Genomic DNA, 23,122 nt, shown 5'->3' with positions numbered 1-23,122 from the left:
TTTAAGCTCCGATCGAAGGCTAATCTAACTACATCTGCATCTAACATTACTCTAATGAATGATGTGCAAATCCTCCTGGTTTAGTTATACAATTACTCAGTATACAGTGCAAGCAAACTGGATGAAGAATAAATAAATAAACTATGTATTATGAGAAAAAGCTAAATGAGAAAGAACTGTAAAAGCAGAAAATTAAACCTCAAACTTGTGTACACCGTAACTTAGATCTGACTTGAGCTAAAGTGAGTTGTAATAGGAACTAAAGAGTACAGTGCAAGCATAACAAAGGCTAAATGCTAGTCCACACATATTATATTAAAAGCAGGAGTTACAAGGGAAAAGCTTCTCCTAGAAAATATGATCATGAAATCTTTCTTGTTCTCAGCCAAAAAATTCACATCTTCAAAAGATTCATTTTGCATTAAAAGTCAGATCAAACAGAGATGCACACAGACGTCTGCTTCACATCTGTTCGTGTCATCGCTGTTTTCACAAGACATCCCCCTGATATATGCAGAATCCTGTCTATCTACAGTTAGCTTGCTGGCTACATGACAAAGACAGACCAGATAAAGTAGAATCGGCAGACCGCTGCGTCAGATCCCATGGTTTCGTCTCCCAAGAGGAAGTGTCACAGACAAACACGATATACAGACAGGAATGTTGTTTTAAATGCCACATTTTTGTTAAAGGCAACTGTGAAATTTCTCCCAGATAGCTCCACCATATTTAAAGTCACCACCAACAGCTTGACAATAAAGACAAAAAATCTACGTGTTTGTACATAATGCACATGTGAGGAGCGACTACGCAGAAAAACTGAAAACATATTAAGGGTCTCTCTCGCTCTGTCTATCAATTCACATTTGTCCTTCTTTCTCAAACATCTGTGTGTGTGTGTGTGTGTGTGTGTGTGTGTGTGTGTGTGTGTGTGAAAACAACTCATTATGTTATTGTAACTACAAAAGAATTGGAAAAAAGCGAGGGAAGCAGAGGAGAAGTCTGGGACATTATTACTCACCAAGGCCAGGCGGGTTTTCAGGACACGGTGGCAGTGGTTTGGGAGACGGTGTCTGAGTGTTCTCCGGCTGCACACTTGGCACCAGCTGCTCGCCTGTGGCCAGGTAGCTGGCTAATGTGGTGTTGGGCCTGGAGAGGTTGTAATAGTAATAATGATGTCCGCTCCCTGCCCCACTAACATTGCTCCTGGATCCGTTGCGGCCATTGTTAAAGCGACTGAAGAGGTCGAAGCGCTGCGAGTACACATCGAAGTACAGGATCATCATGATGAGGAAATGGAGCAGGCAGAGCAGCAGCACGCCTTTACAGATGCGCTCCAGAGTCCGGCCCAACATCAGCCGGGTCATGGCAGAGGAAGACGACCGTCCTGCGACGGCCAGCCACGACAACGCTGACGTGGCCAGGTTAGGGGCATGCGCTCATCCCGACGGACATGTGGGTAAAATCAGGCTACTGTTAGATCTCTGATGAGGACATGTGGTTAGTTCATACTCAACTATCTGACTTCAGCAGGGGTCATGGGATTACTGATGAGAAGGGGCAAGGTACACCATCACCTACGCCTGCTTTTCCCAAAATGTGATCTGCCAGCTTGTTTCTGGCGCGTCCTGAGATTCCCTGCATGACAAAAAGGACTAAATGCTATAGTTTCTATTTATCACAGCACTCCTTGATCCTGGTGAAAAGCATGGATAAGATCAATTTAAACTATAAAATAAGGTGGTTTTGTGAACATACTCATATGGAAATGTGGTAAAGGGTTTAGTTGGCCATCATCAAAATATCAAACTATGGCTGATGCCAGAATTAAAAGGCAGTCCACTTCAGTAGCTAGTGCTGCAAACCTCTAAATAAGTGCCGATACCAGTGATGGCACAGACGTTCATCAGTGTAAAGAAGAAAAGTGTAAAGCGTCAGCTGACATGTCTGTTGGGTTGATCTCTTCTCACATGTCTGTTGGATGGTGAACACGGTCCTCTTTAGTCTGGCAGCGTTAAATGTGGAAAGCCTCAGCGACCTGGAAGATAGAAGTTAGATAAGAAAGAGATACTTTAGGATGAAGCCAAATCATCTGAAGTTTGTTTTAATTACACTAATAAATCTTTTTTTTCATTAAAATAATGGCTTTGTGCTGTTAAATAACATTAATATTTTGGCTTCTTATTTAAACAGGAACAGGTGAAGTGTTATTAATTGAAGCTGTGCATTTCGACTCCGTGCAGTGACTTTTCGCTGCATAAAATCAAACTGGGCATCATCGATCTTCCACTGGCATTTGCAGTATTCTGTGACCTTGTTCGTATTTGAAATGCCTGGTTTAATAGCAGTGAAATAAATTTAGGAGTTCTCTCTCTCCAGAGAAAGAAGTACACATGAGGATTTGGCAAAAACGGAATCAACAATAAAAGCATCTACAGGCGCAAACAAACACCGAGCCTTGACTGGGGCGGTTCAGCCAAATTGACATGCCAAGTCAATTTTCCAGTCAAGTGATTTAAAAAGCATTTATGATAGAATGAGAAGGCAAGTGGGAATACACAATGCAATGAACATGCGAGCAAAAGGAGAGAGAGAGAGAGAGAGAGAGAGAGGGAGCACTTAGAGCATTCCCAAAGGCAAATCGTACTGAAGGTTTATAGCTTTTCCAATCAATGAGAGAAAAGGAGGAGATGAGGTTGAAGATGATGATAAAAACCCTGAAAGGCACGAGACTTTCTGATGAAAAGAAAAAGAATTCGAGGGAAACACAGAGGCAGTAATAGATATCTGTTTATGAATGCTGGTATTCTGAGTGAATATCAGCTCATAGTTTCTCTACAGGTTAAAAAGACAGGCACACTAGACAATCAGAGGAGGTTTTGCATACCTGGAAAAATTATTGTTGTCCTAACAACTCTGTCTTCAAATACAAGCGAAAGCAAGACCATCTTTAAGTGAAGACGTCACTTAAAGAAATGGGAATTTTGCTTTTTTTAATTATCTGTCCGGCGGGCTCGTTTTACAAGTGCTCTTTAAATGGCCGTAACTATGTTAGCATCTGTGCTAAAGACAAAAAGGTTTTGTAAAGAAGAGAAGATAAGCATTACTGTAGCACAAAGCATTCACAGCACACTGCTGACTGGACACAGAAACAAAGCTCCAATTAGATTTTACCATGTGCACTTCACATTACCAGCTCCTCAACCATTTTGGGCTAGGGAGAAATTTCAAATGGTTCCTGAAAGATGAGAATTACTTTGTCATTTCAGAGCCAAAATTACAAAATAAGTCCAGGCGACCATATATGTCAACGTATACACTCAGGTACCACTTTGGTAGATAGACATTTTGAAAAATGAGAATAAAAAGAGAATATATCCAGTGACTGGTAGTTCTCTTGGCAAAAATGCCTTGTTGATACAAGGGTGCAGAGAGAATGGCAAGACTGCTTTGAGCTGATAGGAAGCAAAGAATACCTCAAATAATTGTTACAACCCTGCAGGAGAACATCTCTGAACACACAACACATCAAACATTAAAGCAGATGGGCTGATGCTTACATTTTGCACTGGCAATAGGGAGTCCAAACCAGAACTGGTGTTCCTACTAGTTTCCAGTAAGTGTAGAAACCTGTGTAAAACTTACATGTGGCATTAAAAACAGGTCATTACTTACTCAGATGCATATTGGTTTAAATCAGAACTTAAATCCGGCAATTTCATTCAAGGTGACTAACTGGTCATTGAAATGTCATCAAATGATTCTAATAAAAAATGACCACAGTGATTTCCAAAGGCACAAGATGGCTTTTGGAAATTCTCTTTCGGCTGAACAATAACTCAGGGGCATTAACTTAACATTAAATAATAAAAAAAAAACATCTAAAGTTCTCAGTTTGCAAATGAGTTGTCATTTTTTACAAGCGAAACTACTTGAATTATTAATTATCAGCATATCTGACTGAGTTTCTCTTGATTGAGCAACTAATCCTTTCAAGTCTAATGAGGCTTTCAGACAGGAAATGACAAAGGCACTGCTGTGCTCTGAAAGCCATTATTTCCAATGGCTTGCACTAAGCAGAGCACAGTGCAGCACTCAGTAATTTGTCCAGTCAAACTTCAGCTGAGGTTGGAGCACTTCACGCTGTGACGAATGCACACATGGCTAGTAAAAAATCCATGCGGCGGCAGGCAGGGGAGGCAAAATGGTTTCTCTGAATGATATGACTTGTGTATAAAGACCTTAAGAGGAAAACCCTTTCCTGGAAAAAGGCTTCAATCCAAACAGACAAGTCTGCACTCCCATAAATGTTTATGTTTCCCTAAACAGTACTTTGATGACATGTAAAAAAAACAACTTTTTTTTACGTAAGTACAAATTAAAATGTTACATTAAATGGAATCAAATGTAATATATTTGATTGGTAAGCTTATACCAAGTATATTTTACTGATTAAATATTTGGATAAATAAGCTTTTGATTTGATATATTTAAGTAACATTTTACTCAAATTATCGGTTCATGTTTACGAGGGCCAAGAATCATTTTTAAGTGTGTATTTTAGCAGTTAGGTAGCTGTATGTTATTCACTCCTCCCACACTTCCATAGGATATTTAGAGCTTTGTGAGGCAAAAGACGTACAATTTTATACATACTATTTTATTGTAGCATTGGCTAAACCCCACTATGTTTTAAAAACTATACCTAACTTGTTTTGTCCTTTGTGGCCCCCTTAAATGGTCTGCTGAATTCAGCAGTAGGAATATATTGCATCCTGAGATTGGCTTTAAAACAGGATCCAATTTTGTTGAGTTTTATGTTTGTATTCTTTTGAATTCTACTGTTTTCTCTTTCTATAAAATGGAAGAAAAAGAAAGATCTCTAACTTTCTACAAGAAAAACTTTTACAGCCAGAAATGTTCAAATAATGACCTGTCCAACTGACAAAGTTTCCAGGCTTTTGGGTACGATGCTGTACCATCTGCTTTACTCTGCGTTCTGATGCTGACTCTTGAGGCAAAATGTAATAAATTTCAACACATGTTGGGTGACTGAGCTGATAGTCGTGGCCTGTCCGAAAGCTGGCTGCCTTTTGTCTGTGGGCAGCAGTGTTAAAACTGCCAAGACCGAGCCTCGAGGGTGCGTGTGTGAATGATGTGTCTGCGAATGTGTGAGTGTGCGCAACTTGCCAGTTAATGAGATGGATTTCTGCTGACCGAAGGACCCGGACACTGCATGTCAGTCACACCATAATGCTTGTGCGAGCTAGGATTTAGTTCCCAGTCGTGCTGCTCTTCAGTGGCTAAACAGGCTGGCACGTAATGTATCGGGGTAAATTTTTCAAACATGCAGTCAGGCAGTCAGACAGATAATCAGTCAGACAGACTGAAGAGTTTTTGCCCCATTTTCTGCTTCAGCTGCAGAGCCCAGGGACAAAAAGGTTGCCACTGGTGTCGAGCAGGTATTAAAGCATTTGAGAGTCAAGTGTAGCGCTACTGAAAATCAGCAGCAGCAAAACAAAAGAAATAAATCGACAGGACTGAGATTCAGTTTTCCCTTGGATGACCGGCTGCACAGCATTTATCAAAGATCAATGTAGATAGCGTACACATCACTGCTGTTGCTCTCTTGTGGGGTACAAAACAAAGTCCATGGGTGCTAAATCCATCGAGACATCGGCTTATTTATTTGCTAACACTTCGCTCAACTGACTTTTCTTTAAAGAAGTATAAGTTTGTTTTGAAAAAGGTCAGCAGAGCGAAACAAAAGAGGAAATGTGTGTCTTTCGGCCTCTTTTTAGCGCTTGTCTCTCCCACTCAGCCCTTATTATCTATCTCTCTCTCTGGGAGCAGAGATTGTATAGATGGCAGACAAAGTGCTCACCTTCAATTTAATATGTAAATGTAAATTAGGGAGGAATAAGATGTCCAGGAATTAATTAATTACATCTCTAAAACTCATAAATCTCAGAGTATGGAGATGCAGCAGGCAGAGAGAGAAGAGACAGATAAAGGTAGAGACATAGATCTTTTATGTAGTTTGTGTAGTTTATTCAAGGATCCCTGAAACTCCCTTTTTAACAGCAGCAATAAATTTCATAACAGTCCCTGATCATATCACGTCTGCCAAGGAACCCACAGAGAAATGCTGTTAAAATATGTGAAGTGGAATATAACTGCTTGTTTCCATCTCCGTTAAGTTTCAAGGCTGAGAATGATACTGCAGATGAGGAGGAGGGGAATATGAAGATTACCAATTCTGCTATAATGAAATCAAAGAGGGGATGGGCCACAGACGGTCAAAGAGATTGGAAATGAAAACAATGATTAGGACAGGTGAAAATGATAAATGACCACGTGATCGGTCAATGCACTTTTGTAGGCCAGTCATGGACCCAGTGTTCTGGCTTCTAGTTTCTCTGAGGTTTGGCCCAGTGTGGCTAGTTTTTATTACAGTTTGTCTCTTACTGGAGATTAGCAGGTTCACTAATCTCTATGTGAAGCTGCAGAAAGTACAACTCACTGTTAAATGGGTTGTGGATTAATTATGATACTGCATCTCTGAAAGAGGGTGTAGCTACAGTAAGCTTATTGGATTAAGAGATGCGTTCAACAAAGGCAAACTTCCAACACCTCTGCTGTGACGTTGCTAAAATGTTTATAGAGATGTTAGTACCATAAGTTGTCTCTGGCTCATAAAGCAAATACATTCCTGAGTCTTTTTTTTATTCCAAAAATAACACAATATCCACTCACTGGTGTAATTACAGGCTAAATCATATGCATTAGGTATGGGATTTAAATGCTTCCTCCAACAGTCCAAAGCCATGCTTGTTAGGTTAATTAGTAATTCTAAATAGGCAGTCGCTGTGAATGTGAGTGTGAATGATTGTCTCTCTGTTTTACACATATGATAACCTGGCAACCTGTTTGGGTTGAAACATATCTCAGCTAATGTCAGTTATCTGCAAGCGTGAATTGTACAAGTGATTAAGAAAATAAATGGATGGATGGATGGATAAGTACCAATGATAATAGCATCTTGTAATGTACTGTACAACTACATGATTATGATTGGAGTAAGTGGTCAGGTGGTAGTTATTTAAATAAAGCAAGTACAACGTGCTCTCTTTCTTTGAACACCCTCTTTGGCTGGTGCTAAAAAGATAAGTGAACAAACAACAGCTGGAAGACACTGCTGTGACAGGAGGTAGAGCAGGTCATCTGCTAAATGAAAGGGTGGTGGTTCAGTTATTGGCTGGTCAAGTCTACAGGCCAAAGTTTGAACCCTCGTATTATTCCTAATTTCATAAGAAGCCTCTCTGAACTTTGAACGTTGTCATTTAAAATGGATTAATGGACGTACATACAGACCACTGGTACAACGCTACCCTTTTAACACTATGCCTCGCCAGATATCAGCTCCAACAACCTTTAATACTTTTCAGCAAACTTTATGCAGTTCCAAATTAGATCTCAATGCTAAAAAAGCAAAATTTATGTTGTTCCTCAACACTAAATTAAATTCTTTGAATTTTCCATCTATCAGCAATCTTCATTGTTTGAAGAATGATTTGGTATCAGAATATAAAGGCCTCAGAATTCTTGTTTCACCTGGGTAGTAACACTTTATTGTGCAATTTAGAAACTGTATTTTGAAAAGCCTTGTCAGCAACAGCAGCAACAGTAACAGAAGGCACAGCAGCCATTTCCAAAGGGCCTATTCATAACAGAAATTGAATTCTATGTTATGGTATCAATCAGTAGAGCGGTATACCACAACTACTGGGGGACAATAAAGCAGAACTCGCTTTTCATTAGATATACAGTATACGCAGCCAATCAGACTACTACCTTCCTTCAGCTTATGTTATATATACATATACTGACACAATGTTAGATGCTTGTGTTATACATGTCCAAAATTTCAAATAACAAGGGCAGTGTATGCACAAGTACACTACAGTGTTCAGTTTCACACAGGTTTTCTTTTTGTTTTCGACCTGTATGATTTGGGGAGCCAGGATTGAGATTCTGTTTTCTTCTGGATGACGGGTTGTACAGCATTTATCAAAGATCAATGTAAATAATGTACACATGAGTGCTTTTTCTCTCACGTGGGGTACAAAATAAAGTTCATGGGTGCTAAATCATTTAGACATCAGCATATTTGTTTGCTAATGTTTCTCTCAACTGACCTTTCTTTAAAGAAGTACCTGAGTAATATGTTCATCTCAGGCAGATGAGCAGTAGCCCCACCTTCCACTCCAACCTTAAGTTTGTGAGGAGCAGTGAATCAGAAGAAACCTGACTCAAAGAAAGTATTCACAAAAAGCCTGATGTAAATTAATTATCACAAGTCTGGTTTTACTTGGCCTATCCACACAGTTTAAAACGGGTAAATAATTTGAAGCTGATATTTTTGTGCTGGCACTTCCGTGGACACATATGCAAGTATACAAAACAAGCATGTATATGCATATGTGAAACTCAGTGGTGGGTAGTCATTAAAAAAAGAAAAAACTATACTATAAACTATATATATAGTTTTAATTTCTGAATTATAATGCTCAGCTGTTAATCTTTTCACATGCAACACTGAAATTTACATTTCAATAATACTGTAGAGCTTAGCTATTGCACTTTTGTGCCTGCCATTGCAAGAGACCTATTCATGTACACATTTATAGCCCAGAGTAATGCCTAGAATAGAATAGAATAGAATAGAATAGAATAGAATAGAATAGAATAGAATAGAATAGCCCTTTATTGTCATTGTACATGTACTACGGAATTATGGGCGGTCCACGGCAACTGTACATGAGTAAAGAAAAATATAAATGGTAAAGACATCAGGAATAAATAGCAAACAGAAGAGGTGTATACAGTCAAGAGGAATATATACAAAACAAAAGAAAGGCACACACTGGAGAGCAAACTGCATGTGAACCCATGAAGTAACTGGAAATGTATGTCATCACAGAAACGCTGCGGGGAAGACTCAAGAACATGAATGAAAGATAAAGAGAGAAATAAGTAAATATGCATGAATCAGGGATTGTGGCAGTCAAGCCATTAAGTTGTAATATATCAGACACCTGTCTATTGTAGTAAAGAGAGAGCTGAGTGTGAAAGCAAAACTGTTGATTAAGTGGTCGATCTACGTTCCTCGCTCATCTATGGGCTTCAGCTCTGGGAAGTGACCAAAAAAAGAGACTGCAGACAGAAACGGTGGGTGTCGAGAGATAGGGTGAGGAGCTAGGTCACTCAGGAGGGGTTCAGAGTAGTGTCGCTATCCCTCCACATCGAAAGGACCCGATTGGCATGGGCATCAGACTAGGATGCATTCTAGGTGAGGTGTTTCAGGCATATCCAACTTGGAGGAGATGCTGGCACAAACTGACTTGCTGGGGAAAACATGTCTCTTGGCTGCAGGGAGAGGTGGCTGGGGAGAGGGAGGTGTGGGCAGCTCTGCTTAGACTATTGCCCCAGTGACACGGATGAGCAGAAGAAAATGTATCGATGGGTACGAGACGAGGTTAAAACTTTCTGTGTGGCTACACTAACGTTGGCAGCCTTTAAAGGAATTTCAAGATACTAGACTTCTTTAATTTTCCGGTTCTGTCACATTAACGTAATGGATTCCTCTTTCAAATGTTACACACTCACTACACACACATATCAAAAAGCACATTTAGATGAAGTGCCAACTAAAGCTAGCAGAATGTCGACAACATCTGTATCTTAAAATTTTAATTGGCTGCCAGACGGGTGGCAAGACTGGTAATTTGTGAGGGTACATAATTCATCAAGTAGAGGCCAAGCATATGCTGGAAGGAGAGATGGTCTCTGACTGAACAGGGGGCTTTTAATGCGAAGAGATAACTCAAAACAAAACATCACATCACTGTTGCACAGTTTCAGATGAATATCTTTATCCAAACGTTGAGAGCCACAATAAACCACCAATTCAAAGTTTGGAGGAAAGACCTGCTTTTTATTCTCCGCCGTTAACCACTGGTCACCTCCGATGGGAAATTTGTGGTTTGAAGTTAGACTCAGTTACACCATATTCAGGAACGAAGGGTCAAAAGTAAGTGCAGAGGGAATTTAAAATGTGATGATTTTCCAAACTTAGTCCCAGAGCAGGGTTTAGATTTGATAAATGTCAGTTTGAGTGGTTTGAGTGTAAATGAGAGGATATCTAAATTCTTCCTTTGACTCACACGATAGTTTGTCTGTTCCTTTTTAGCAGATTGTCTTCACTGTGCCGTGCCACTTTCAAACTAAGCATCCTGACTTGTCGGTTATTCCAGAATGCAGCCATGCATCACGTTCCCCACAAAAAGACAAAAGGAATGTTATTTTCAAACATCAATTATTTCATTCGAAAATGTGAGAAGTGAAATTTTCGTTGTCCTTCACCCGAGTGCTCTCACAGCACAGGGCCGTGTGTGCAAGAGTGAGCAGTTGACACGGCTTATTTTCTAACTACGCTTTGCATGTCAGTGTCAGGTGTAAGTGTAGGTTACCAAAAATTAACAAAATGTCAAATTTTCTGTGACATGTTAACAAATGAAAATCAAAATCCACTGTTTAAAATATTTATGAAATAAAACTAAAGAGTCAATGTTGCAATTTAAATAAAAATAAAAGATAAAAAAAGCATAGCAAACACAACACCCCATCACAAAAAAGGATTATTTAAACACAACACCGAGATTACTTTTTACTAGTACAACCCGATTGTGGTGATTTTATATAATTTACCACAACATGATTTTTGTATAATCATAATAAAAACCCCTGGATGTTCTCTTCTTCATACACATGCAATCGCTGTTGTCACTGCAACAACTTCTACCTGTTCTCTCAGCCTTCCTCACACCTCTAATTGCTTCAAGCTGTGTTCCTACCAGATGCGTTTCAGAGGTGCAGCAGTAACACACAATCCAACATGGAATTACCTTCACTGTTAGATAACGTGGGGAAAAAAACTATTTGAAAAAGAACATTTTAATTTGTATTCAACGCTGAGCTACAGTGAGAGTCAAACTTGAGGGTACATCAGGATGGACACAAGTTCAACTTGCTGAAACATATGGAAGTTTCAAGAAGGATAGAAAGATGGCGAGTGAAATATTAGGGTAAGTAAAAGCTGTCCACCAGGGGCAGATAAAGTACCGAGTTACCCATTATTTCTTGATGTTTTGCTTTCAAGGAGAGAGACTTGCAATTTTTTGTAGTGCAAAAGTGATAACTCTTCAGGCTTTCAAAAGCTCCTTCAAAACTGAAAACAAGCTATAATAATAAATTGTTCTTCTCCACATCCTGTACTTCTATCCATTTGCCATAATTGAGCTGAACATATCAAATAAATTAAGGATATGAGATCGTATTGTATACACGCCTTGATCTTCCCGTCAGTCCAATCACCATTGATCATTTCTAACAGAGTTTAATGCAACAAAGAATAAGACTTTCTTTTCCCAGCAGAGAGCTTTTTCACCACTGCACACATCCATAAACACATTTACAGTTTGTACTAGAAAACCTATTGATATAATGCATGACTCACCTTCTCACCCCATCATAAATACTTTACTTTTAAACCTAAAACCAAGTCTTAACCCTAAAACAACTGTACGGCCCAAAACACCCTCACTCCCAATATTTGAAGTTCACACTGGTTCTTACAAAGACAGACATACAAGCGGATACACACACGTCCAGCATCACGAGTCTCAAGCTCTTTAGCAGATGTTCTCAGTGCAGGCTGAGAACATCTGCTAAAGCCTCAGGCTGTATGCCTTGTTTAGTTTATTTTATATACTCAACCAACTGATGAGGCAGACAACAGATAGAGGACTGCCATTTTTGTCACATGCAAAGATTTTCTTTGTCATCAAAGTGGCTATAATGATTATTTTTATTATAATAAAACATCACTACTTATTTAGAATTCTGTATTTTCTGTAGTCATGATAGGCAAATGAAGCAGTTGCAAATCAGACACTTCACGGTGGATAAAACTTTCATGATAACTTTCTGCCTTCACAGTTCCATCAATTTTGACAAGATCTCCAACACCACTGTCTGAAGGGCCCAAAGCCCAAAATCATGACAGAGCCTCCACCATGCTTTATAGATGGCTGTAGACACTCGCTGTTATACCTCTCTCCTGACGTCCTCTGTATATATTTGTGATGATTTCAAGCATCTGGTTTCATCATTCCATTTGACCTGTTGACTCTGATTTTCAGTCCAGTTCTTATGTAATTTGGCATTGCTTGGCCCTTTCTCCTGGTTTCCCTTCCTTACGAATGACTTCCTGACAGCCACCGTTCAACTGAGACCGTTTCTGATGAGGCTTTGGTGAACAGCAGATGGCCCAACTTTCACTCTTCACTGTTCATCTACTGCAGATAGTTTATTGGGACACACAATGCTGAGATGTATCAAGAATTACTTTTGGTATTTTCTTCCATTTTCAAATACATAGGGAAAAAATGTGTTTTTGTAACAGGCTGCTAGTAACAAAGTGCCTAAAGATACAAATTAAAATGGGCTGTTTGGTAAGATGTATGTTATGTGTAGACACAACACTGATTCATCCCTAGAGAGGTGCCTTTTATTGCATGAATAATTCAAAAGGTCAGTGTGAAGTGGCTTCAAATTTGAAAAAACAAAACAAAACAAAAACAAACAACAACAAAGACAAAACATTTTAAACATGATAAAAAAGTCTGGCTCCTACAATAAAAATATAAAGATATGAGGGGTGTCATCAAGAGTTTTGCACAGTACTGTAAACCATCTGAAACAGTTCTTCTCCACATCCTGTACTTCTATCCATTTGCCATAATTGAGCTGAACATATCAAATAAATTAAGGATATGAGATCGTATTGTATACACGCCTTGATCTTCCCGTCAGTCCAATCACCATTGATCATTTCTAACAGGGTTTAATGCAACAAAGAATAAGACTTTCTTTTCCCAGCAGAGAGCTTTTTCACCACTACACACATCCATAAACACATTTAGAGTTTGTACTGGAAAACTTATTGACATAATGCATGACCCACCTCCTCATCATAAATACTTTACTTTTAAACCTAAAACTAAGTCTTAAACTTAAAACACACAAAAAAGGTTGTACTGCCCAAAAAATCCTCACTCCCAATATTTGAAGTTCACACTGGTCCTCACAAAGACATACACACACAGACATACAAGCGCATACACACTCGCTCCCAGCATCATGAGTCTCCAGCTCTTTAGCAGATGTTCTCAGTGCAGCCCTCAGGCTGTATGCCTTGTTTAGTTTATTTTATATACTCATCTTAACCAACTGATGAGGCAGACAACAGATAGAGGACTCTCACTGTTGCCTCATAAAAACATTTTCTTTGTCATCAAAGTGGCTATAGTTATTTTTTTAATTATCTGTTCAATTCAGTCTTATTGATATAGCGCCAAGTCATAGCAACAATCCAAACTGGGAGCTGGTTGCACAGAAGAGAGGCCTGGAAGCTGACGGCTGTGCCTCCAATCCTACTTTTAAACAATCTACGAATCACAAGTAATCCTGTAGTCTGAGAGAGAAGTGCTCTATTGCAGTGATACAGTACTCTGAGGGCTTTAGGATAAGATGGGGCCTTATTATTCAAGATCTTGTATTTGATGAGAAGGATTTTAAATTTGATTCTGGATTTAACAGGGAGCCAATGAAGAGAAGCCAATATAGAAGACATGCTCTCTTTCTCTAGTCCCTGCCTGTAATCTTGCACTAGAATTTTAGATCAACTATAGGTTTTTCAGGAAGTTTTTAGGACATCCTGATATTAACAAATTACATTAGTCCAGCCTAGAAGTACTAAATGCATGAACAAGTTTTTCTGCAGAACAGGATGCTACTAATTTTAGAGATATCGTGCAAATGGAAAAAAAGCAGCCCTACATATTTGTTTAATATGCATATTGAAAGACGTATACTGGTCCAAAACAACTGCAAGATTCCTCACTGTGTTACTGGAGGCCTAGGTAATGCCATCCAGAGCAAGAATCTGGTTACATAGCACATTTCTAAGATTTTGAAGGCCGAGTACAATAACCTCCGTTTTATCTGAATTTAGAAGGAGAAAATTAGAGGTCATGTCTGTAAGACAGCCCTACAGTTTAAATAATTGATGTGTGTTATCTGGATAGATAAAGTTGGGTATCATCTGCATAGCAGTGAAAATGTATGCTATGTCTTCTAATGACACTGGCTAAGGGAGGCGTGTACAATGTGCACAGAAGTGGTACTAACACAGAACCCTGTGGAACTCCATAACTACCCTTAGTGTGTAAAGAGGACTCTCCATTTACATGAACAAAGGAAGTTGGAGATTGGCCTATAATTAGCTAAGACAGGGGCAAGTGATGGCTTTTTAAGTAACGATTTAACTACTTTCAGCTTGAAGGCCTCATCGGTACATAGCTGATTTAATGCAACAAAGAATAAGACTTTCTTTTCCCAGCAGAGAGCTTTTTCACCACTACACACATCCATAAACACATTTACAGTTTGTACTAGAAAACCTATTGATATAATGCATGACTCACCTTCTCACCCCATCATAAATACTTTACTTTTAAACTTAAAACCAAATCTTAACCCTAAAACAAAAACAAAGTTCTGTACGGCCCAAAACACCCTCACTCCCAATATTTGAAGTTCACACTGGTTCTTACAAAGACAGACATACAAGCGGATACACGCACGTCCAGCAAGATATTCATAAAGTCATGAATCAAATGAAAACCAAGCCAGGAAAAACCTACTTCCTGCTTAGAACCAGAAGATTTGGGGGTTGTTTTTTACAGACACCAATACAGTATATCAGGTTACTTGGTACTCATAGTACAAGGCTAGGTTTTTGCACTGTTTTTAGTCTGAAGTTCTAAACTTAGTTAACTGATCTCTAACCTTAACATCCGGCATTTTCTCTAATAACAAATTTAAAGTCACCGTTTTCTAGGCCATAACTTCACTGTTCTGGTTTTCCCCACTGCACCGACACTTCTCACATTTTCAACTGCAGAAGGCTGCTGTTTTTTAAGTGTTTTTAATAAAACCACCGTGGACTCACAAAAGCTGGCAAACAGCTTTATTAACTAATGCACAAGGTGTTTTACTGAGCTAGGCAGAGCACAAAAAGAGCTAGAGCTCATTCATCAGATTACCTGAAAATGCTCCAGAAAGTGGGTGAAAAAGAAACCATTTACTAACAAATTCACCATGTCAACCTAAATATGTAATTATTGACCTCACAGTTTGCTTCTGCTGCCCCCAAGTGGTCATAAAAACTCGGGGCTGTTATATTTCTTCATATATTGACTGCGACTCAAAACAAAGACGCTCAAAGGTAAATAAGCCTAAGTTTAAGTGTGAAGTTTGAGTGTAAAGGCAGGATGAAAGCTGGATGAAGATCACAGTCCGAGCGTCTCTCTCTCTCTTTTCTTCTTCCACCCTCCATCGCTTCTGCCTCTTGAGCCTCCAGCCTCTTGAGTTTTAACCTACAAGTCAGCCCTCTCAGTCTTATCAAAAATGAATTAGCCATGCTACACTTAATAGTATAGAGCCTCAGAGGTCTCTCGTGGCACCAACACATCTTGCTGTAGGCAAGTTCATCTCCCACAAACCAACCAGCACACAGTGAGACAGACAGAAGTTATCTATGGCTTGGCACAAGCAGCCTGTACAGTGTGAGTCTCATGTATTAGGAAAAGGAGCTAAATCTTTCATTCACACCACACAAAAGGAGGTCACTTAAAGGTGCATATCTGACGAAATTACAGATTTGGAATCCAGTCAGAGGTATTGCACCACATCTAAAGTCAACCAAAAAGGCTTTTTCAAAACTATAATTCAATTTTCAAAGAAAACCACAGAGTAGCTGTGTCTTTGCTGAAAATTTGATCCCCGTGATGAAATCTAAAACCAGTGAATGATATAAAAAAAAGGGAGAGAGAGGGGGGAGGGGTAGATGGTGGAAATAGAGCGACAGAGAACACACTGTCATTGTGAAGGATCTGGGTCACGTCCCTAAGACGCAGGGTATGATGGCAACAATACAACATATTGCACAGAGTTAAGAAAATAGCTTGCTGCAATATTTTAAAATTGTCTGATCATGAAATACATGCATAATAATAACCCCCAAAAAACTGAACTTAAGGTTCAGTATTTACTGCAGGTCCTGATAGCTCATTGTAGGCCTGTTGCATGTTTAGGTATTTCCCTTTTTAAATTTGTTCTTAACAGAGATCTAAATACCTGACTTCCACTTTCTTCCGTTATCATTAAAGGAAGTCAAAGAAAAACAACAAATTCTCACTGATTGAGTTTACATGTACAATCCTAGTTCCAGTGGTATAGCTATTTCTCTTTGATCGCATTATATTATTTAGAATACTCACAAACTGTAGGTTCTCCTACAAACACCTTGTCCATATTTATGATCTATGGATGTATGGCTATTTTATAAATTGATTTATGTAGTTAGTACTTAAATATTCTTGACTTTAAGAAACACACAAACCCATAATCCCCTGTAACACTAACATGTTTTACATTCTTTTTTGTAAGGATTAACACACAAATCGTAATAGTCTATAAGCTTTAGAGGTCCTGGTAGGAATATGGTGATTTATTTATTATTTGACTTATTCTGAGCCTGGTTAGCTGTTTCCACCTGTTTATAGTCTTTGTGCTAACCAACGTTTTAAAATAAAGTCATACTTTATGTTTTCCAGATGTGGTAAATGACTGTTGCAGCAGTTTAAAAAAACCCCAAAACACTAGCTGTACACCTGCATATTTAAAATGCAAATACTGTATTAAGATTATGGCAGACTGATGTGCTCATAAAAATATATACTGAGATATAAGATTGTGAGAATAATAGAATTTCAAAGTCAATACCAATATCCAGAAAGGTACCTGAAACCTGATGCAATTTTAAATATCATAATAAAAATAACCGGAAAAATCTGATCTTTTTTAAATAAAGATAGGAAAATACCAAAATAACATTAAGAGCAACACCAATGTTACATTGTGTGATGATCACACAGTAACTATAAAGTATATGTGACATATTTTAAGATGTTGTTCGAAAGTGCAAAAAAACAAAAGAAGAGAACTAGGTTTTGGGGGAGTTTTGTTTTAATTTTTTAAATTTTGTATTTCAATGCTGGTCAGACAAAGTTGTTAAGGTAGGCTGCTGCTGTTTCTAGTTCTAGTTCTAGTAGCTGGCAGAACCATAATCCAGCCTTAATCTGGGACTTTATGAGAAACTAAAACAAGGAGTGGTACAGTCCAACTTCTCACTTCATTTCAGCCTTTTTGTTTACGGTTCTTGTTTATGTAATTTTGTCCATTTCAAACCCCTGATTTTTGAGCATCATTAGTGAAACAACCGACATGTGCACACGTTAAAGGTCACTTTCAGTTTTATCAAAGGATCAAGCAGCCAGTCAAACCCAGTTTGTCTGAGAGCACGTAAGCTCAGTGACTGAGCTTCAACCTCACTGTCATGATGGGAAATGACAAAACATCATGGGTGAATCAGCCACTCCACGTCAACACGGCAATGACCTTTCGGTGTTCATCAGCAAAGTTCATTCAGTTTAAGTTCACAGAGTTCATCTCACATACTACGTCCCTCATGAGTAATATAACAAAAAGAAAACAATCTAAAGGTAGGCGAATCCAAAGTGAATCATTAGTGAAAAAGTACATCCACAATCAGCGCATCATTAACTTCTTCATCAGCATAGTAACATTACTCTTGAAAAAAACACAAACTGCTCACAAATGACCAGAATAATTATAATAATACACTTTTCTTATACTTTTTGTTTCTTTTCTACAAAACAAGAGGCGTAATTACAATGTCATTACACATCAGGTGTCATCTTGTTTATTCTCAGGAAGCCTGTTATTTGACATGTAGCAGATTAAATAGTCAAAGATGAAGCTACAGGAAAATCATAATCATCAATTCACAAGTATAGCGCTAACCCTGAAGTAAAGTGCTGCAACTACTCAGCCGTTAATTAAATCAAGTCATTCACAAAATGAAAACACTGTATCTGTATGTTTATGATCTTTTCATTGAAACGGTGTATTTAATAGAAAATAAAAGGTAAAGAGAATATTTCTCTGCCTGCAGCAGAACAATGTCACATGAGAACTCTACAGTTGACCCACCTTATGGTTGTGATAACTCCAGGCTCAAATGTGAATTACATTATTAATGTACAAGCTGTCATACAATCACGAAGTTCTCCTGCCTGAAGGTAGGACTGACAACAGTGTCTAGCCTGAGCTAGGTTTATAAAGACAGTTCTTCATGACTTATACAGTGTTGTGTGTCACTTTGACAGATGTTTATTGTTGCAGATATGTAGGCCTCTATTTTTACCTGCGATTACAACACGCACTAAGAAATTCGAGGAGTGAAGTTTTAGAGCTTCGAGAGAGTGACAGAGATTAAGGGTCGGATGAATAGTGGAAATAATAGAACTGAAACAAGGACTGATCACGACACTGTTGGATCTTGGCCTTTCTCTCACTATCAGCATCTCATTTACTAAATGTTTTCATCGTACACTTTAAAATGAATAAAAATACAGTACTATGCAAAAATCATCCCTCATTTTTTTATTTTACTAGAAAAATAGGAAATTGGTGCACAGACTTATTCAAGCAACATGCTGACATAAATGAAAATCCAGTATATAAAGAAAAAAGTTTGTACAGTCACCTGAGAAGTCCGTCTTATTCACCTTTATTCTTCAAAACAGCTAAAACGCTGAAAGTTTGCCTCTCTAAAGCAAGATTTCCCGTCATTTTTTTAAGTAGTCTTCAGGAAAAGTTCTCCAAGCTTCATGAAGGACATTCAAAGCTCTTATTTGGATGATGGCTGCCATTTGTTCTGTTGTTTGTCAGGATGATTCCACAGTACTTCAATAATATTGAGGTCTGGGCTATGGGGAGGCCAATCCAAGACTAATAGTGTTCTACTGGGTGCTTTTTTTTTTTTATCCAGATATACTTTCACTACATTGTGTTTGGGATCTGATGGTACTTTGTTGTCTTTATAATTCCAATAATTTCGACAACATCCCTAACACCACAGGCTGAAATGCAGCCTTAAATCAAACAGAGGCTCCACCATGTTTTACTGTAGATCCTCACAGTAACTCTCTCCATACATATTGATAGTGATTCAGACCAAATATTTCTAATTTTTAGATTTATTACTCAATCAGACATGTTGCCAAGATTTTCAATTGAGTTCTTGTGTAATTTGGCATAACTCAGCCTTTTGTATTTCCCTTCCTTAAGAATGGCTTCTTGATGGATCAACTGAAGAGTCAGATGCATCTCTCAGGTCCTGCATCAGGTCTTTGTTTGATTCTTTTTTTCCCATTTCTTACAGACAAGACTTTCAAAAACTGTTCACCTGCTGTATGTAATAGATAGCCTTTTAGTCTCAGCACTTCTTCTTTTGTCTTCCACTTGTCTAGTTTCCTCAAATTTTTAAAGACACATAAAGCTGAAATGTGCTGCGGGTTTGGCTAACACATTGTTGGGTATCACCTTGTTGGTCTAAAAACCCTTTTGCATCCCTGTCAGACTGTATCATCTTTCTCGACTCAAGAATTGTGTAAAATATAATGTATATGTATAATGTATATAATGTATGTTTATAATGTAAAAATGGTTCTTTGCTAAGTTTTCTGTTGTGTATAGACACAACACTTGAAAAACCTTGATAGACCTTCAGAAAGCCTGGAGAAATATTCCTCAAGACCACTTCAAAAAAGGCAGAAAAAACCCAAAACAAAACAAGAAAGCTTGCTCCTTGGTAGCAAAATATAAAGAAATGAGGAGTGTCTCAAGACTTCTGCACTATATTAGCTATCTCGTTATTTACCCTCTAGTATCAACTATCTCTAAAACTTTCCAGTCTAAAACTTTATCAGTCTTTCTTTGTAGCAACTCGAGGTATACAAAACAATAACGACAACAACAAAAAATCCCCTGCAGCCCAACATATATTTTACCTATGTAATAAAAATATAAAAAGAAAAAATATTTAGTTTGTGAAACTTGTGAAGCACACCTATAACTATAAACAACATCAGCTTTTAATCTTGTGTTATGGCTTTTTTTAATAACCTCCCCTGTGCCTAGTCTACACACTGAGTGAAATCCAGTGGGAGGCTGCAGTAGGCCACTCAACTCCAAAATAAACACACAAGGTACAAAATTGGCCTTATCTTTGGCATACAGTATCCAGCTCTCCATAATACAACTACACTAGTGGCTGTGTAAGGCTGTAGAAGCTGTCATGCTGTGAGCTAAATGGCAACATCAGCAGGCTAATGTGCTCACAATGACAATCCTAATAGGTTAAATAAAAGTTCACCATGTTCACCATCTTAATTTAGCAGGTTTTCACACAGCTGAGGCTGAGAGGAAAGCCAGAAATTTACAGCTAAATTTACGATCAATGTGAAACACTAAGAGGTGCTGAATAAAAATAAATAAATAATTGGGATCGTGAAAATAAATGCAAATCATCCTAAGAAGGTGACTGCACTGTCTTTACCTAATTTAATCGCAATCCAACTAATAATTTCACTAAAAAACACCAAATCCAAATCTGTGGAACAAAACTAACCAGTGGAACAAATGACTGAATTATGGTTCCACAGATGGATGTCAAGGATACTTTTATCTTATTTCCCCATTGATTCATTAAATTAAGATCATGAGATTCACAATAAATCAAATCTCCCTTGATTTATTTCCATCTTACATCTGCGTGAATAAATTCTTGCTTGTACTTTGGCACACTTTAAAATGATTGCATGTAGCATGTAGCAACCCCACCCAGGTTGTGTTTCCCGTGAACTATAGAGTTTTTCTCAGTTGTTTGGGCCACGCATTGTGTTTTGTGATAGGCATTACCTTAATCTCACCTGCCACCCAACACCAACCAGGGAGGTACCCAGAGCAAGGCCACTTCTTTGGCTAAACGTTAAGCATCCATTAATTAAATTTAATCCTAAGACTGTCCAGTTCTCACATCCTTGCCTCATATATTATTTTTTTCTAATGGTGGAACAAAAATTACATTTAGCCTGGTGGCAAAGGGTAGAGTGGTTAGCACTGTCGCCTCACAGGAATAGCGATAGCGATAGCAGAGTTCACCAGCAACGGGAGAACTGCAAAAAAACTTTAAAGACGAAAAAATCGAGTATGAAAAACACAGAGAGTGATTGCAGTGGGTACTTTTCATTGTTTTTGACACTCAGTTTTACTTCTGCACTTTGTACGTTATAACTTTGCTTTTCTCAGCTGGTGGCTAACAGATCAACAACAACACGAGTAAGAGTGGCCCAAAGACCGGCTGTGCCACATACACTGCCTCCATCTGACAACAGAGCTCCCTGCAGGCAGACAGGCGGTCCCTGGAGGACCTATCCAGGTGTATCCCGGCTTTTCTCCTAGGAGAGCTGGAATAAAGTCCATAAATGGAGGGATGATTATCTACTCTTTTAAGTTTCACCTCAATAAATGAATAAATAAATAAATAAAGCTATTGACAGAACCTCTAAGTAACATGACTCTAAAGCATCCTTACTGCCTAATATAGAATTACCAATTTGAGATTATGGAATAGAGAACGATGGATCAGTATCAGCTATTTTAATATTGTGACAATGAGATTTTTACTTTTACTTGGAGCGTAAAATAAATTGCACCCCGGCTACAACAAAAACATAATAGAACAAACAGATCTGGGTAAATATATAAAAAAAGAGAGAAGAAGATGAAAGAAGCTGAGTGGGACGAGGTTGAACAGAAGGGAATAAAAGCCGACCAAATCAGAACAAAACTCTAGTGTTCTCTTGTCTAAAACTTCCTCTTCTCAGCTCTGCCCATGCGGATATTAAATTGCCTCTCAGCTGTCTCTGATCTCAAGGAGGCTGAACTGTTTAAAAGTCTGATATCACATTGCCTCTCTGCTCCTCTTCCTGCTGTCTCCCATCGAAGAACAAGCGCGCCGCTTTGTTTTAAAGGTCCACTCCCGCTCATATATTCGTAAATTTGCTTTTCCAGATGAAATTGACAAGCAACAGAGAAATCAATGAGATATCACAGTGGGAAAAAGTATTTGATGCTGCTTTTCACTGTTTCTCAGCAGGCAGGGCTGCACCCGCATTATGCAAATACAACAAAGCCCCGTCTGTAGTTACAATGCATAGACAACATTGGAAACATCATCATCTCCCTCTCTTTCTCTCCCTCTCCATCCTCTTTCTCTGTTTTCTTCCCCCCCTCACTGTCTGATCCAGCTGCTCATTTGGCAACAGAGCAAAGAAATAAATGAAGTGCTTCAGCGGAAGGAAAGCTTCACTGCGAGAGGGATTGTGGGCAGAAGGAGTGAGATGAGGATTTGGTGAGGGGGGGTTTAAAGACAGTTTACTTAAATGAGTGTCTTTTTGGCTTAAAACATCAGTGGGACTTTTGGCTTAAGGCCACCACTTTCCAATCAACCTGTGTCCTTGGGTGTTTGGATTTTGTAAACAATTTGAAAAGTGGCGTTTATTCTTTTTAAGTGCAAAAGAAAACAACATGTACAAACAACAGAGTCTGTAGTCACACTGAACAGAAGGAAAGGATAAACCTAAGAAACTAAGTGAAAGGAAATCTGTTGTTAGTTACTGGATAACACAGTCGTTCTTCAAACACTATGGGGTATCGTTACAGCCAGTCGGTGGCCACTTTGTAAGAAACACCTGCTCATCAGCTTGTTCATGTAAATCTCTAATCAGCCGATCACATGGCAGCAACTCAACGCATTAGGTATGTAGACATGGTCAAGACGACTTGCTTAAGTTCAAACTGAGTATCAGAAGGGGGAACAAAGGTGATTTAAGTGACTTTGAACGCGGCATGGTTGTAAGTGCCAGACGGGCTGGTCTGAGCTGGTCTGATCTACTGGGATTGTCCCACAGAGCCATATCCAGAGTTTACAGAGAATAATCCGGAA

The 23,122-nt window shown here is 38.6% G+C and overlaps 1 protein-coding gene across 1 annotated transcript in view; it reads right to left on the bottom strand.

Moving 5' to 3' along the window:
* Nucleotides 1–23,122, bottom strand: part of b4galt2 (UDP-Gal:betaGlcNAc beta 1,4- galactosyltransferase, polypeptide 2) — a 207,468-nt gene that overhangs the window by 178,261 nt on the left and 6,085 nt on the right. Inside the window, exon 2 of the mRNA XM_019348151.2 lies at nucleotides 1,022–2,038. Coding sequence (XP_019203696.1) covers nucleotides 1,022–1,367 — 346 coding nt within the window. The 5' untranslated portion in view covers nucleotides 1,368–2,038. The remainder of the gene's footprint in view (nucleotides 1–1,021; nucleotides 2,039–23,122) is intronic.

Source organism: Oreochromis niloticus, linkage group LG18 (genome assembly GCF_001858045.2).
Source record: "Oreochromis niloticus isolate F11D_XX linkage group LG18, O_niloticus_UMD_NMBU, whole genome shotgun sequence".
Taxonomy (NCBI): domain Eukaryota; kingdom Metazoa; phylum Chordata; class Actinopteri; order Cichliformes; family Cichlidae; genus Oreochromis; species Oreochromis niloticus.
Note: the sequence above shows the minus strand (reverse complement) of the source record. Positions and strands in the feature narration are given on the sequence as shown.